Here is a 15,225-nt window from a genome sequence, read left to right on the forward strand (position 1 = left end):
TTTCCTGTACAGATGTATTGATCTAACCTAATAGGGAGCTAGCTGATGAAGGAATAAAAGGTAATTCAGTGGTTCCCCTGTGTCAGCTGTATGTGACTAAACCCATGAGGTGGTAATTACAGGAATGATAGCTCCAGTTCTGAGGGATGCAGCTGCTTTGTCAGGCTGTAAACTAAAAATCATAGGAGGATAAAGTTGGCAGGGACTGATGGAAGAAATACTTCAATACCAGGGCAGAGATTGCAGAAGAGGGTGGATGAAGATGGGCCTTCATCTCTGCAGCAGTGTAAGTCACACAGAAGGAAAGGCAAGTTTCCAAGAATGACCAGCTTATTGTTCAAAGATCTATTTTGTCTTAAATGCTTTGGTGCTGAGTAAGTGTTTTGTGGTCAGTACTTACAGCCATTACTTCATGAGAGACTAAAACTGTGAGGTCTGGGTCTGTCTCGGGTCTGCAGAGGTAGCCATGGTCGGTGCACAGGGATGCAACCTGAGAACTGCTCTGCTGTAGCCAGAAACACAGATCTGGAGGAGCAGTTAACTAGGCACTTGAGACAGCAAAGTGCAAACACAGTCACAAGGTTTTTTTTTCTTTTGTCTATAAATAAATAGGTTTTAGGATAGTGGGTGGACTTTCACATACAGGTTTCATTAACCTTCGTGTTCTGATGTGGTGGTTTGTGTTCTTTGTTTAATATGGCATAGTCAAAAACACAGTATCAAAGGTAAGAACAAATTCATTATGTAGACAACATTAATGTAAATATCCCAGTAGTGGGATGCTGGTCAGTTTCTGTTTCTCAACTGAAAGGTAATACAGCAAGAGAGGTTTTTCTTTTGTTGTCCTTTTATTCATTATTTATTGCTCTGTTTTCACCACTTGCTGTATATAATTGATTGCTTGTCCCCTGGTGTTACCATGGATATTTAATACATCAACATGGAAAAGAGACACACTTTTATGAAAAGGAAAATGCAGCTACAAAACTCCTCTTGTACTGAATGGACAGCTGTGCCATATTTTATGTGAATACAGTCAATAATGGCTTTTTGCTTCTTGTTTTTGCTTCTTGTTCTTGCCTGCCATCTACTTACACAGACATCCCTCCTGCACCTCATGTGTTTTGAGGCTGGTTGAGAAGGTTCCATGTAGCTCCCTGTGTCCCTTCTCCCTCGCTGGAGCAGGTGAGAAGGGCCAGAGGCAAGTTTGTAGCCTTGAAATTCAGGAGCACTCAGTGCAAGAATGGCAAATGCTGTTGGTTAGAGTGGTCCAGCATAAACAGGAATCCAAGACCCTCCCTTAGACTTACGTCTGGGTTTTTTTGAGATCAAAGGAGAACATGGTATTTTGAACAAAATGTGCAAGGGCCCACCCTTCCTGAATTGCACTTCTGGTCGTATGTTCTGTCCTGCAGCTGTGATACTCTACAGAAGGGTTTGGGTTTCTCCCCTCCCTGCCCTCTTTTAATGTATTGTGAGAGAAATTTAATAGATGTTTTCACAGGAGTCTCTGATCCTACACTGCTGTCATTGTGCCTCTCTCTGTGTTCTGTGAGCAGGGCTGCTGATCATTAATAATTTAAGCCTAGCACCTCTAATTCATCTGAAGTTCATGTAATGTATTACTTACATTAGATGTAGGTGCCAAAACTGACCTGTAAACCTAAAATGAAATTGGGACTACAAAATTAATTTCATTTAGATTCTGAAAATTAGACTATAAATGGAATTCTTATGGGAACTGTGTAAATCTTCTTTGACATTGATTTAATGTAATTCTTTTCTTAATAGGGTAACTTTAAATTGTGTAACCAGTACATGGTTTTAACCAGCACAGATTTGTAGCAAATCCTGCAGTAAGATGAGTGCTAAGAGGAACATTCTGTGCTGTTTCTGAATTTAAGGATCACACTGTATAGCTTTAATGCAGTTGAGTAGACAGTCAGACATCATACCCCCTCCCCAGCCCTGAGCAGGTAGGTAGTGACACAAAGCTGTGATGTCATTTATCAGGCATCTCCATCCCATCAGTGAATTTTAATTTATAAAATGCATGTGCACAGGATAACACAAATTCGGGGTAAAATTTTATTTTATGATCAAAACTCAAGTCAGAATCTGAATTTCAAGGTTAGTACCTGAATTAGAATTTCATGTCCGAATCATCATAGTTAATCCCTGTTCTGGGAAAATTTTGAAATAAAGACTTAGTTTTTCAAATTGGATGCAGGAATTCAAGAGCTGACTAGCTGTGGAACAAAATTTGTGTTCTCTTAATAGGTGGCAAGTAAGTGTGCTTGTCTTATGCATGAAATTAAATTGAGGACTGAAATTATTCTGATTCATTCAAATGTTCATGCTCTAGATGACAGCATATTCTGCTTGCTGTGCTTGCTTTTTATCTTAGACATTTTCTTGTTTTTAAAGATAACATGTTCAGGTCTGATTCTTCAGGTTTAATTCTGCCTGTGAGCAAATTCAGAGGGTTGGATTAACAAATGCACTGTGTGTGCATGAGAGCTCGGGCATTAGATTCTCTCTGCAGGGGAACATTTAAGGTACTTGAGATAATTTGACCTATGAAAACAATAATTTTGAATGTTTTACTGCAAATAACTCATAATAGCCTGACGTTCTGTAAAATGTATGATAGTGCTTTTAAACAGGGAAGAATATGCTGAATGCTGGGTTTCTCAAAACTTGCATCCAAAATTACCACTACAAGGCTGCCTTGCACAACACTTAATTCATGTGGGCTTCTGCTAAACATCCTTCTGTGCCAGCAGAGTTCTTGAAATTAAATGATTCTTCCAGACACAGTGAGTGCTGATAGCAGGCAGCTCTTGCATGTTCATTCTCCCTTCTGCATCCTTAGGGCTGATCTTCTGTCTTGTCTGTGTGTCCTTCCAAGAAGGCAGGCACTGCCATTCCCTTAATGAAGTCAAGTTCTCTGTTCTTTCTAAGGTTTAATTCCAAGGATTGTCAAGGCACAAGCTTTAAGATTCTACTGCACTGCATTTGCAAAGAAAAGTAAAATGTGAGACATAGGAATCCACTTTAAAAACAGAAAATTGCACACAAAACTCCACCACCAGCTAAGACTTGAGAGAGCTTTCGGCAGTTAAAAATTCACATTCTTCTCCCAGCTCATAAGGAAGAATGGTGTGGAAAATACATTTTGTACAAATTAGTTCCAAAAATGGAAAAAAAAGAGATAATCTAAAACTTCATTAACAGAAATTTAGAACATCCTGCATCCTCTCATATACAGCTTGACCCAGCCCTGCTCAATAATGAAGACAGTTTACAAGGGAAGGTAGATTTGCTTTCTGTTAAGATATAGCTTTATAATTAAAGGTAATGCTAATTAAACTTGAGTGTTGCAGAAGCAAAAATGACAGTCACTGCTTGAGACCTTCCCTGGCATGACTAGATGGGACTTCTAGCTACAAGGTAAAGTATTTACCACCTTACCCTTGCAATGTACAACGAAAGTAGCCATGTATTATCTGATATTCTGTATTGCAATCCTAGTAGTGTTAGCTGCTAGGACTATAAAAACTGTTCAGAAATGTGAAAATGCTTAAGCTGTGAAAAGCATATTGGCATGATTCAGTAGATGCTCTGATCAAAACACAGTGTGCTTCAATAAAAAGAGAATGCAATTTAATTTGCTGCTGTCGGTGGTATGTGCTGCACTGCGTTTGTTTCTTGCATGGGAAAGAGGAAGAGCAGAGAGCAGGGGCTGCACAGGTGTTTGTCCTGCAGCTGACCCCACAAGCAGCAGACTTGAACGAGTCTTCCCAGACACAGAACTTTGCCTGAACAGGGGTAGTTGCAAAGTCAGAGCCAAGCATGAAAATTATCTCCTTTTCAAATTAAAGCTTTTATTGGCACGACAATGAAATGCATAGTGTTGTTGGTGCAGTCCTGGGTATACTGAACAACTTGTTCACCTACCAAAGAGAATCAGGTTACTTTTGAGATCCATATCTGAATGTAGTCTCAGATATTAAACAAAGTAAGTTGGCTTGGTTTGTTCTAACAAGAAAAACATTATTGAAGAAAATATTTCCTAGTAGAAATTCAATGAAAACATTTTACACTGCAAGTCCAGCATTCCAAGATAGAATCTATTTTTTCCCAGTGAATGTATGCACGATCCAGTAATAACAAAAGTTAGCAGAAACCTATTTTAGTAAAACCTCATTAATCACAGCAATCTGATATAGTATACCTGATCTTCATTATATTTAATGAGAGATCACCGAGCAAATGTGCTCATTAGTGGCTCTGGTATTGGACAGCTCAGTGAGAAGAACTTGTCTAAACCCTGTTTCAGTTATGTGCATTTAACAAGCTCCACGAATAGCTCTGGGCTGCTTCCTGTTCCTCAGGCGCTGGCAGCGTGTGTGAAATGTTATAAAACACATGGAGGCTGCAGCCCAGGCTGGTTTGTTTCTGGGGGTGCTGAAATCTTGGATCCCACATCCTCCTCTTCTGTTTCTCATGGTCCATGTGCTTGGCAAGCTGCTCCTTCAGGTGCTGTGTCTCCCTGGTGCTCACCAGCTACGTGGCCCTGCAGTGTCTGCTCACTTCTAGAGCCAGCTCAGGCTTTGGAGAGCCCCCCAAACCCACACCTCTGCCTCCTGGCTGCTTTTGTTTTCTATCTGCACACCTTGCCCATAAAGGCAGTGGGTTGCTGGTTCATTACACAGCCAGAACTGGATCATGTGGGGTTCAAACTAATGATCTTTAAAGCCCCTTCCAACCCAAACCATTCTATGGTTACAGCATTCTATGATACAGTAACAGAACTGGGGTTGAAGAGTTCTCTCAACAGAATTAGTTCCTCTGCTCTGAACCTGGTCTATCTTCAATGCTGAAATGGAAAAGCAGCCTCTTCACTAATCAGCCTGACTGCAGTTAATATCTACCACTAGCAATAACAGTGACGCTTCCTTGAATTCCCAAGTTTAAACTTGCTGGAATCCAGGGCGAAAGGTGGAAGTGGAGATTGTGCTATTTGTAATTAAAATGCTATCATGAGGAAAAAATGAAGATTGGAGTGAAATAAGGCTGTGCAGACATCCATGCATGTAATTTGGTTTAGATAATGGAAAAACAGCCTGTACAAAGAAAAAGCCGTATCTCTTACTATGTTGTGGAGGTCAGATGTTCTGGAGTTGTATTTTAGTAGCAAACAGCATGAATTTTAATAGTTTTCTTTTAGAAACCTAATATTGCTGAGACAGCAGTCAAAATCAGAAGACTCATACAGTGAGCCCAGTTCCCATCACACAAATCAGCAAACCCAGATACTCTTCATCCTGTTAAAAAAAAAAAAAAAAGGCATCCACATAGTTTAGATGCCAGGCGCTGGGCCCATCATTTATTTACTCGTTTTATCCTCTCAGTGCCCAGCGTTCACTCCCTGCCCGGGCCCTGCAGGACCGCATCGGGGAGCGGGGCTTCGTGCGGGGACAGCGACACCCGGGGAGGCGGCGGGGCGAGCCGGCAGCGCCCGTCAGCCCCGGCCGCTCCGGACACCGGGCACCGGGCCGCGCCCAGCCCGGCCCGATCCGCCCGGCAGCTCCTCCTCCCGGCCCGACCCATCCCGCCCCGCTGCCTTCCAGCTCCTCCTCCCGGCCCCATCCATCCCGCCCCGCTGCTCCTCCTCCCGGCTCGATCCGTCCCGCTCCGCTCCCGTTCCAGCTCCTCCTCCCGGCCCTCCGCTGCCCCCGCCCATGAGGCGGCCGGGGCCGCCTTCCCGAGGGCAGCAGAAGATGGCGGCGGCCGCGGGCTGGGCGCTGCTGGCCCTGGCGCTGTGTCTGAGCGCGGCGGCCGCGACCGGCGGCTCCGAGGGGAAGCGGCCGCCCAAGAAGAAGGACATTCGGGACTACAACGACGCGGACATGGCCCGGCTGCTGGAGCAGTGGGAGGTGCGGCAGGCGCCGGGGCCGGCGGTGTCCGCCCGCAGCACGCGGAGGGAGCGCCGCGACTGCCGGGGGCGGCGGGGCCGGGCCGGGCCGGGGCAGCTCCGGGGGCAGCGGCCGCTCTGCCCGGTCCCGGCAGGGGCGGATCGCCGGGCCTGGTCGGGACCGGGAGGGAGGGATCCCCTGGCCTTGTGAAGGGTGGCCGGTGCCGTGTCCTTCCTCCGAGGCTCTGGGTCCGTGTGTGGGGGTTTCAAAGCGGGGCGAGCGGCCCTCAGCCTGCCCTGCCCGGCTGGCCGGTCCCGCCTTCCCAGAGCCCCAGCGCCCAGCCCGGTGCTCGGTGCCTGCCAGCCTCGTCTGGCTGAAAAGTCTGATTTTTTCGAATTATTGAGCGATACACATTGTGTGACCGAGGGGCGGATACCAGAAGGAATTTAATTTCACGTTTACAGGATAGATATGTTGTTTTGGTTTGGTTTTTCTTTCCTATCTTTCCTCATAGTAACAGCTTCTAATTCCAGCTGTGTCTCATCGTCTTCATCCTTATCAGCCCGCTGCCTTAACTTTCCTTGGCGGTTTCCCGTCACTCTCTTCTCCATGTGGTTGTCATGCCACTGTTAGGTTCTTTTCATTATGTTATGTTCTGTCATCTTCTGATAAATGCCAGAGCACTCCTCACTGTCATTTATTCTTTCCCGTGAGGCTTTTTCCTGGAATATTTTGCAAAAAAACCTGAAAGAAATCATAGAGAGAAAACTTATGTTTTATGCAGTTGTAAGTCAAGGTGGAGAAGTGTGATTTATATGTAAATTATAGATAAAGTAACTGGAAGTATGGATGCCTGCCTTGGTCCTGGTTGGCAGGTCATGGACTTGTTCATTCCATAGATTGTTACTCCATATATCCCTTTAGGAAGGGAGGTTCCTAGAAATTTGAGTTAAAATTTTAAATAAAATTAATAACAGGCTCAAAGTTCACTTTTCTGTTAGTGGTATCAGCCAAGGACCCAGCAGGCCCAGCTTCCAAAAAAATCAAGGCTTAATATTGCCTAACTTGAACCAAATTTGTATTTGTAGCAAAAAAAAAAAACCCTTAAAAGGTTTGAGCATCTCTTTTCAATGAGATGGCTGAAGGGGAGACTCCAGTTAATGCTGCTGTAACTCTTGGCTGTATATTCTGCTCCAGTCCTAGTGTGGGCAGGTCGGGAGGCTCTGGAGGGTTTTTTCTTTTCAGCTGGAGCAGGTCCCTGATCCAGGTCACAGTGTGCTGCACAAATGCAGATGTGGCAGAGCAGCTGGGCAGTCACTGCTGGGGCTGGGGGTGTCCCTGGGGAGAGGCACACAGGGCACAGCAGTTTGGGGTTGTTTGCTCTCCTGGGATGGTCAGCTGCAGGGCTTTTTGCCTGATGGAAGTCAGGACACATGGGGAACATGAGAGGCTTGAGGGGGTGGTGGAGCAGGAGAAAGGGCATGAGTGCACTTGATGGAGTGGGATGAGAAACAAAGGGGCCACTGTGAATTCGGGTAAGAGCAGGAACTGCGCTTGGGAGTGAGGGACACAGGGCATACACTGCACAGAATCAAATGTCATTACTGTCAACTGAATGAAATTACTCCTAAGATTTCTTTCTTTCCCTACCAATTAGTCTAAAACCATTGGAAGATGGTGGTTGTGACATGCTGGGTTCAGCCACAAGCCTGAGCGTGGCTCCAGCAGCTTTCCCAGCAGGAGCAGCCACCTCTCTGCTGCCCCTTGCACCATGTGCATGACTGCCTGCTGATCGGGTGGAAAACAAGGATGGGCAAAGAGGCAGAGGTGCTTCAGCAGCTCAGTTGCACAACTAGAGCTTGGAGGAAGCTCTGAGGGGTTAGGGTTAGGAAAATCCCACTGAGGGATTTTCCTCATGGAAAGGGATTCTCCTGAAGCCTGGAGTCCTGGGGAGCTGGACACAGGACTGAGAATCTGGGCTGGAGGACTCTCAGTGATTGAAATGTTAAGTGCTTTAAACAGTTTATTACTGGTACAAGCTCAGGGTTTCTCAGGCTTGACTCTGATCACTGAACAGGCAAAGCAATTAAGTGAGATATATTACTAATGTTTCAAAAACTCAAAATGCAGAGCATTTATGAGAAATTTCTGAAAATGAGAGCTGAGGGGAGGAGCAAGTGAAGGAATATACAGTTTTTCCTGTGTCTATGGAATGCTTTTCCTCTGGAACCTCATGTTACTGTTTAAGTGAGTCTGTGTCCTGGGGTGACTTGATAATGCTAAGTTGTATCCCCATTTGTCTGTTTAACCCAGAAATAAGTTTTGCACCCTTAAAACTAGGTCTAGGAGGGAAGGGGGTGGGGGGGAGGAGAAGCAGTGAAATGTCTGAGGCAGCTGTATTCAAAAGCACAGAGAAAAGAGCTTCAGCCTTCCTTCTCACAGACTGTGCTGTCTGCAGAACAGTCAGCAGGAGAGAGCTCTCCTTTGCTGTTAGTTTTTAGCTAGCTGAGGCAGAGAAGTTCCCTGGACTGTGGCTTTTCTTTTTCTTCAAACTGATTGGCCCTGCTCTGGAGTAAAAACCCAGGAGAACACCGGGAGCTCACCCTGTGGCCCACCAGGGCCTGGGACACTGCACTCCAGTGCAGGAGGGACTGATAAGAGCCTGAGCCACCCCACAAAAAGGACTTTGTGAATTTGCCATCTCTTCAGAACAGCAAGAGGTTTTATTGTTTAATTTTTTTTTTTTTTATGCTTGTGAGTACTTTGCTTCTTAAAGGTTTTTTTCCACTTTTCTCCAAGGAAGTATTTTCCTGAACCAGAAGAGAGAGGGGCCACTTGAATCTGTTTTCTAGAGGGACCCCTTTGGAAGTTTCTTCCCAAATTTGCCCTAAACCAGGACAGTCTGCTAGACTTTTCAAAGCAAAAGCTTACACTTTTCCTTCACTTTTTTCCTTTTAGATAGCTTTAAGCACAGCTGCATGACATTTTGTACAGGAAATAAGAAAATAAATACCATCTAGGGGAGCTCTTGGCATCTTCTGATAATATTTCCATTCAGAGTGAAAGAATACAACTTCAGGAGCATTTAGTTGAATAGTTAGGGAAAAAATAGGTAATACATGTTAGTAGTTTATGTTGTCACTAAATCCAAAGTCAGTTTCTGTATTTCATACAAAGTATTTGGAAATGTTTCCTTCTGCCTTTTTCTTTCAAAACTGGAATAAGCTGGCTTTGCTCTAGTCAAGACAGACTTAAGGTTCTTTTGATTGTGGAGAATGTTTTTCAGTCAGTCACATGAGATTTTGTATTTTCACTGTACTTTACCAATTTGACCATTCTCTGGCCTCCTGTAAGATAATGTTCCCACTTAGTGAGGGCAGGGACTTTCTTGGGCTCTCCTTTCCTCCCAGTTCACTCATTTCAGAAATTTCAAGGTGTGTGAGCTACTTGAAGCACGTTTCAGACTTGCAAAATTGAAACAAAGACATAATTAATAAGAAAAGAAAGGATAAAATCTAAGCCTCGTACAGCTTCTGTTCTGTAGTGCATAAACTTTAAAGTCTACTGTTATAGAAATCAGGTACTGGCTTCATGTAAATTGTCACCATATTCAGCTCACATTTGTGAGCTGTTTTAAGGGCAGCAAATATTGAAATGGCTGTCAGCCTCAGCAGAGACATCAAGAGGTTAATTTTTTCCTTCTTTGTGGGAGTGATTTACTCTGGGTGATTATGTTGTCAGGCTGTGAGCTGCATCTGTGCATTAGAAAAGTCATGAAACCTTTAATCAAAGTCTTTCTATGGCATAAGCACACAGAAGATCTGAATTCTCTGGGTTTAATTGTTTCAAGACACAAAGTAAGGGAACTTAAATTCTCAAGCAATCACATGATTCCCAGAAGTGAGTTTTGACCTTTGAAAGCAGTATCAGATTAATGTTTTTTCATATATGTGTGTATGAGGCTTTTTATTGCAACTTTCCCATTTCATCTTGCATGCATAATATTAGTGAAACTGTGAAGCATTTTATGAGTTTCATAGGTGGAATTGTATTGAATTAGCCTTAAGGCTGGAATATTTCTCAGTGTGTGATGAGATTCCACCTGTCAATATGAAAATGTTCACCATTTTCAGGGGAGGGTTATAAATCGAAAGAGCACTCTTGGTGAAGTGTCCTGAAACAACAGTCACTATTTCTTTTGGTGTCACAATCTCCATTATTCAGCTAAAAATATTTTATCAAAGTTATTCTCTAAACAAAAAGAAATTTAAAAAAAAAAGATCCAAAATATATTTGTGGAACAGCTGAGATTAAAGCTTCCTTGTTGTTTTCAAAACAGAAAGATGATGACATTGAAGAGGGAGATCTCCCTGAACACAAGAGGCCTCCAGCACCAATAGATTTCTCAAAAATAGATCCAGGCAAGCCTGAAAGCATCCTGAAGCTGACAAAGAAGGGGAAGACTTTGATGATGTTTGTCACAGTGTCGGGAAATCCAACAGAAAAGGAGACAGAAGAAATCACCAGCTTGTGGCAGGGCAGCCTCTTCAACGCAAACTACGATGTGCAAAGGTGAGCTCTTGTGCACAAGCATAAAGTTCTTGCCATTGCAGAACCCTTTCTTTCTTCCTGAAAACCTTTTCAGCTGTTCATCTGCTGTTCCCCACCTCCATCATCTATTACTATTTCTGTTTCTTTGTCACTTGTGACAAAACTTGTGGTGTGGTGCACAAACCTCTTCAAGCTTATGCACTATGTGTGTGTATAGCCCTAATTCTTTTTATCTCACTATGGTTCAGCTATTTATCAGTTCTAGCTGCAGTAGTTTGCCTCTATGTGCTTGATGGAAAACATCACACTCTGAAGACTTGTCACCACAAAAGGCTTTTTGTTCCTCTGTTAAAAAATGTGACTCTTTTTCTCTGAGAGAGAGCATCATTTTGAAACAGAAGAATGTTGTGCTCTTTATTGAGGCTGAGAAGGGTTGCAATAAGTGTATAAAGCAAATTTAATGCTTTTTAGTGGATTTTACGTAGTGCCAAATTAGTTCTAAATTTGTTTCCCAATTCTTACTTCCTTGGTTACTTATTGATATACTTCATACATTTTATTCTCAAATGTCCTAGAGTATTGTTCTCTTGTCTCCATCCCCCATCTAGGCAACAGCTAGACCAGCTTCTTGCTCTTAAACATATGCCTCAGTCATGGAGGCTTTCTGAGCAAATGTGTTTGAAAAGCACAGAGTTAACTGACAAAATTTGGATTTTTCCTGTAGGTTTATTGTTGGCTCCAATCGGGCCATCTTCATGCTGCGGGATGGTGGCTATGCCTGGGAGATCAAAGACTTCCTGATCAATCAGGAAAGGTGTGCAGATGTTACTCTGGAAGGTCAGGTTTATCCTGGCAAAGGAGCAGACGGAAGTGAGAAAGTGAAAAACAAAACAAAACCTGAAAAAGCCAAGAAGAAAAAAGACACAGAGAAGAAATTGAACGGTGCCAAAGAGGACAACCGAGCAACCAGCCAGAGAGAGGAGCTATGACAGCCACGGTACCCAGACTGAATCCTGCTCTGCTGCTCCCTGAAGGGAATCTGCTGATGAGTCCTGGGTTTTGGGGAGGAAGGAAGCAGAGACTACTGAAGCTCAAATTTGTGTTGAAATTCACCGGTTTACTCATTGCCGTTGATCATTTGTTTAGTTACAGGAAAGGTAATTCTTCATGGCAGCATTTGACTGCTTTAGTTTGTAATTTTTTTATGCTTTTGTTGTTGTTTAAAACTTGCTTACAAATCTGTGTGTCTAACATTGCAAATTTAATTTAAGTGGGAAAGAAGAATTATGGTCTCAGAATACACTGATGTTCATCTGTAGTAGCTGTGTCCATCTTGGGTGTGCAAATCATGGATTCACAGCTGCTGAGAGCCAAGTGCAGTGTGAAAAGATTCTCTTGGAGGATGGTTTGATAGACATAGTTGGCACAAAACTGCCCAAAGTAGCAAAGAATAGTGGCCAAAGATGCCTGAAATTACAGGGTTTAGGACATGTTTGGTTAGACTGCCTGTTTCTTTAAAATAAACTCAACCCGTTGTGTCCCAGGAAATCTGTGCCTAGGAGTGCGATGGACGCTGGGTAGGAGCTCTGCTCATGCACTGCAGATCTGTACAGGAGGGACACTCTGTGCCCTGCAGAAATGAATGGAATGGTAGCACCTGCACGAGCAGTGTCAGGGTGAAAAGTGAAGATGAATCCAGGGCACTCAGGTTGCTCCTGCTGCTGAAGGACTGTGCCTGTGGAAGCACCTGGTCTGTGTGTCCCGTTACTCAGGCAGACAGCTGGAAGGAAAAGCTTTTAACTCTGAAGTTAATTTGGTTTACTGATTTAATGCTTTGTTTAAATATTTGAAAAAGCACTAGTTAGAGCACAGAGTTGAACTTTGAGTCAGACATATCACTTACTAACACTGATCTGGTTAGATTTTGGTGGGTTTTTCTCTTGGTACAGATTCCTGGCTGACGTGGTTGATTGTAAATCAACATTTGATTTGAATACTATGAAGCTGTTCACATGGGAGCCAATACTTTATATAATTGGTGAGGTTTTGTTATTACTCAGATTGTATTCAGTCAAATGCTTTGCTTAGAATTGTTTCCCTTCTGCCTTACAACCAGTTAGGGACAAAAGGCACCGAGTAGTGTGGTCCACATCATTTTATTACAGAGGATGAGCACAGTACCAGCTGTCTTCATTCAATACTGGCATGGTGTTACTTTTTCTTTAAGGTGCTAAAATCCAAGTGTCTTGGATAAAAGGTCCTAATTGAACCATAATGGTTGATCTTGTGGAATACTTCGGTATCAAAAGTATGAAACTGTAACTGAGTCCTTGTTCTAAAATAAAATATGTCACTAAACTTATTGTTTTGAAGAGTAGTAAAACCTTTTAAATAGATCTGCATTTGGTTATGTATTCAAGAGGCAGACTAACTCATCTTTGGTTTCTGTATGTAAGGACTAAATGATGTTGATAAGGGTTCCAGTTGATTCATTTTATTTAATTTTAATTATATTTGTATGAATTTAGATTAAAGAAACCTTTGCAGCTACACTTCATTAATCAGGCCTGTACCTGTTTGAGTGGAAAATTAAAATTTGTTTCTTCAGGATTAGCTATTACTTTTTATATTCTACTACTAATGCAGATGTGCAGCAGAGTTGAGAAGAGTCTCCGTGGTACTTTGATAGTTGAGATGTGCAGCCAATTTTTGTGCACAACTAATTTATCATTTGGTCACATATTCTGGGTTAGCACCACCCTTTGTAACCAATATTGCTTCTCATCTCAAGGGAAGAACAGAAGTCAGATGAAACTATAAAAATGAAATATTAATGAGTTTTTGCTTTTCAAAGTTATGGTATAGAGGTGACAATTCAGATTTTGATCAGAAAGATATGGAAGTGCAGTTTTGTATTCCTCCTAATGTTATTTCCTTTTTGATCAGGTTGGGTTTGAGCCTGTTGGAGAAACAGTTACTACACTATAGCTATAGCCCAACTTTTGAGTATAGATACTTTAGTCATTCATAAATCTACATTTACAGTAGATTGGGTCTTTCCCCTTTGTAGTTAAAAGGAGGTTTATTGAAATTGAACCAGACAATTGACTCTTTTTTTTTCTTTTTGGTTGGTTGTTTCTGGGTCAGTTGCCCATGCCAAATGCAGGTGAGTCTTGTGCCACATAGCTTAATCAAATTTCAAAGTGCTTGGGGTTTTTTTGTGTTTGCTTTTTTTTCTAGGTTTTTAATCTGTGTGATGACTTGGCAGTTGCTTTTTTATATAAAATACAAAATGCTGCCTTCACAAAATAAATTTATTTTACTCTTCCATTTTTCTTCTCTCTTTTTCATGCTTTACACTAAACAAATACAGAAATATACCAGTAAGTGTAATATGGCAGTCTGGCAGGAGCTGCTTTACCCCAGGCAATCTTTCTCTGCTATTACAGTTCATTACTCAAGAATAACCTGAATTGCCTTTTAAAAGTGGTAAAGTCTTTGAGACAGTTGCACTTGTCCTGGGACAGTGGTACATAACTAAATGTTTGGTGATGACTTAAGAAGCTCAAACCCTATCACACACATGAATATATATATATATATATATATATATACACATATATATATATATCAAAATAAATATCCTCAAAATTTTATACAAGTCCAGGAATGCTCTGTGAGTACCTCAGAAGATGGAGTCTCCTTTGGAGGCTTATCAGGCTTTCAATAACAGATTTTTTGGTTCCACATACAGGACATTGAGATACCTCCTTTAAAACTAATTTCAACCACTAGGGTGGTAGTTATAACTCTTACTATTTCCTTTTTTTTTTCAGTTCTATACAGAGGTACATGGAAAATCATCTGTTTTTCATGACAGCAAAACATCTGCTGCCTTTCTCCTCCCAGCATAGTGGCTTCCCTGTTCTAGTGCTATAACTAACTTTTCTGAGCTACTGTTAATTTTTTAACCCAGCTGTCCTACTCAGAAAAAAGTTTGTCAGTGATGCTACACAGGATGTGGTTGCACTTTGTGAAAAATTTCCTATGGACAATCAACTTTTTATGTAATAAAATACTGGAGAAAATATTCTGAGTTTTGTTAATTTGGGTTTTTTCTTTAAACTGTTCTGGCACAAACTACCTCAGGTTTTCTGATCTTAACTTAGAGTGGTCAAAGCATTTCTCTGAACAGTCAGGTCAGCCTTGACTTCCAAGAAAATCTTTCTGTCACTGTTCCTGAACTCTCAATTTTGTCCCAACAAGGAAATCATAAATTAAAACACCATTTTGTAAAGCCATGGAACAACCAACTTTTATGTGATATTTGGCTACTGTTCTCGATGGGTTTCTGGGAAAGCTTATAAATTATTTCCATTCTTTTATCTGTGGCTCATTTCCTTTTTTAATCAGGGAGTAACACTGCCTTTTCCAGAGTTTTTTTTTTTCTTTTAATTGCATCAGATATTTATAGAAATTCAAAGAACTTGTGCCTCAATAGAGGGGATGCCTCTGGTTTTAAAATGCCTAATTCATTGGTACTGTCATATTTTTCTTTATTAAGATTTTCATCCTGCTAGGTCCATTGATACCCTGCTATTTGATAATTCTTACTCTGGGATAAAATGAACTATTTTTGAATATCACTATTTTTTATCTTTTATACTGTGCTCTTTTAACAGGACAAATCCCACTGAATTCAGGTAGTACCAAATTGCCAGAAAGGAAAAGAAGGAAAATCCCTCCACTTGGA

At 41.9% G+C, this 15,225-nt stretch overlaps 1 protein-coding gene and 1 long non-coding RNA gene across 2 annotated transcripts; one reads left to right on the forward strand and one right to left on the reverse strand.

The window, feature by feature from the left end:
* Positions 1-2,105: 2,105 nt before the first annotated feature.
* On the reverse strand, positions 2,106-5,681 carry LOC135280940 (uncharacterized). Its single transcript, XR_010347740.1, has 3 exons — positions 5,630-5,681; positions 5,159-5,330; positions 2,106-3,012 (listed from the first exon to the last, which is right to left on the reverse strand). It is a non-coding gene; the product is annotated as an uncharacterized LOC135280940 (long non-coding RNA).
* A 44-nt stretch (positions 5,682-5,725) lies between these two features.
* Positions 5,726-11,600, forward strand: MESD (mesoderm development LRP chaperone). The gene is made up of 3 exons (XM_064389367.1): positions 5,726-5,942; positions 10,261-10,493; positions 11,197-11,600. The coding sequence occupies exons 1-3, from the start codon at positions 5,748-5,750 to the stop codon at positions 11,459-11,461; spliced, it is 693 nt and encodes a 230-aa protein (XP_064245437.1). The 5' UTR covers positions 5,726-5,747; the 3' UTR covers positions 11,462-11,600.
* Positions 11,601-15,225: the final 3,625 nt, after the last annotated feature.

The sequence above is a fragment of the Passer domesticus genome, chromosome 14 (assembly GCF_036417665.1).
Source record: "Passer domesticus isolate bPasDom1 chromosome 14, bPasDom1.hap1, whole genome shotgun sequence".
NCBI lineage: Eukaryota > Metazoa > Chordata > Aves > Passeriformes > Passeridae > Passer > Passer domesticus.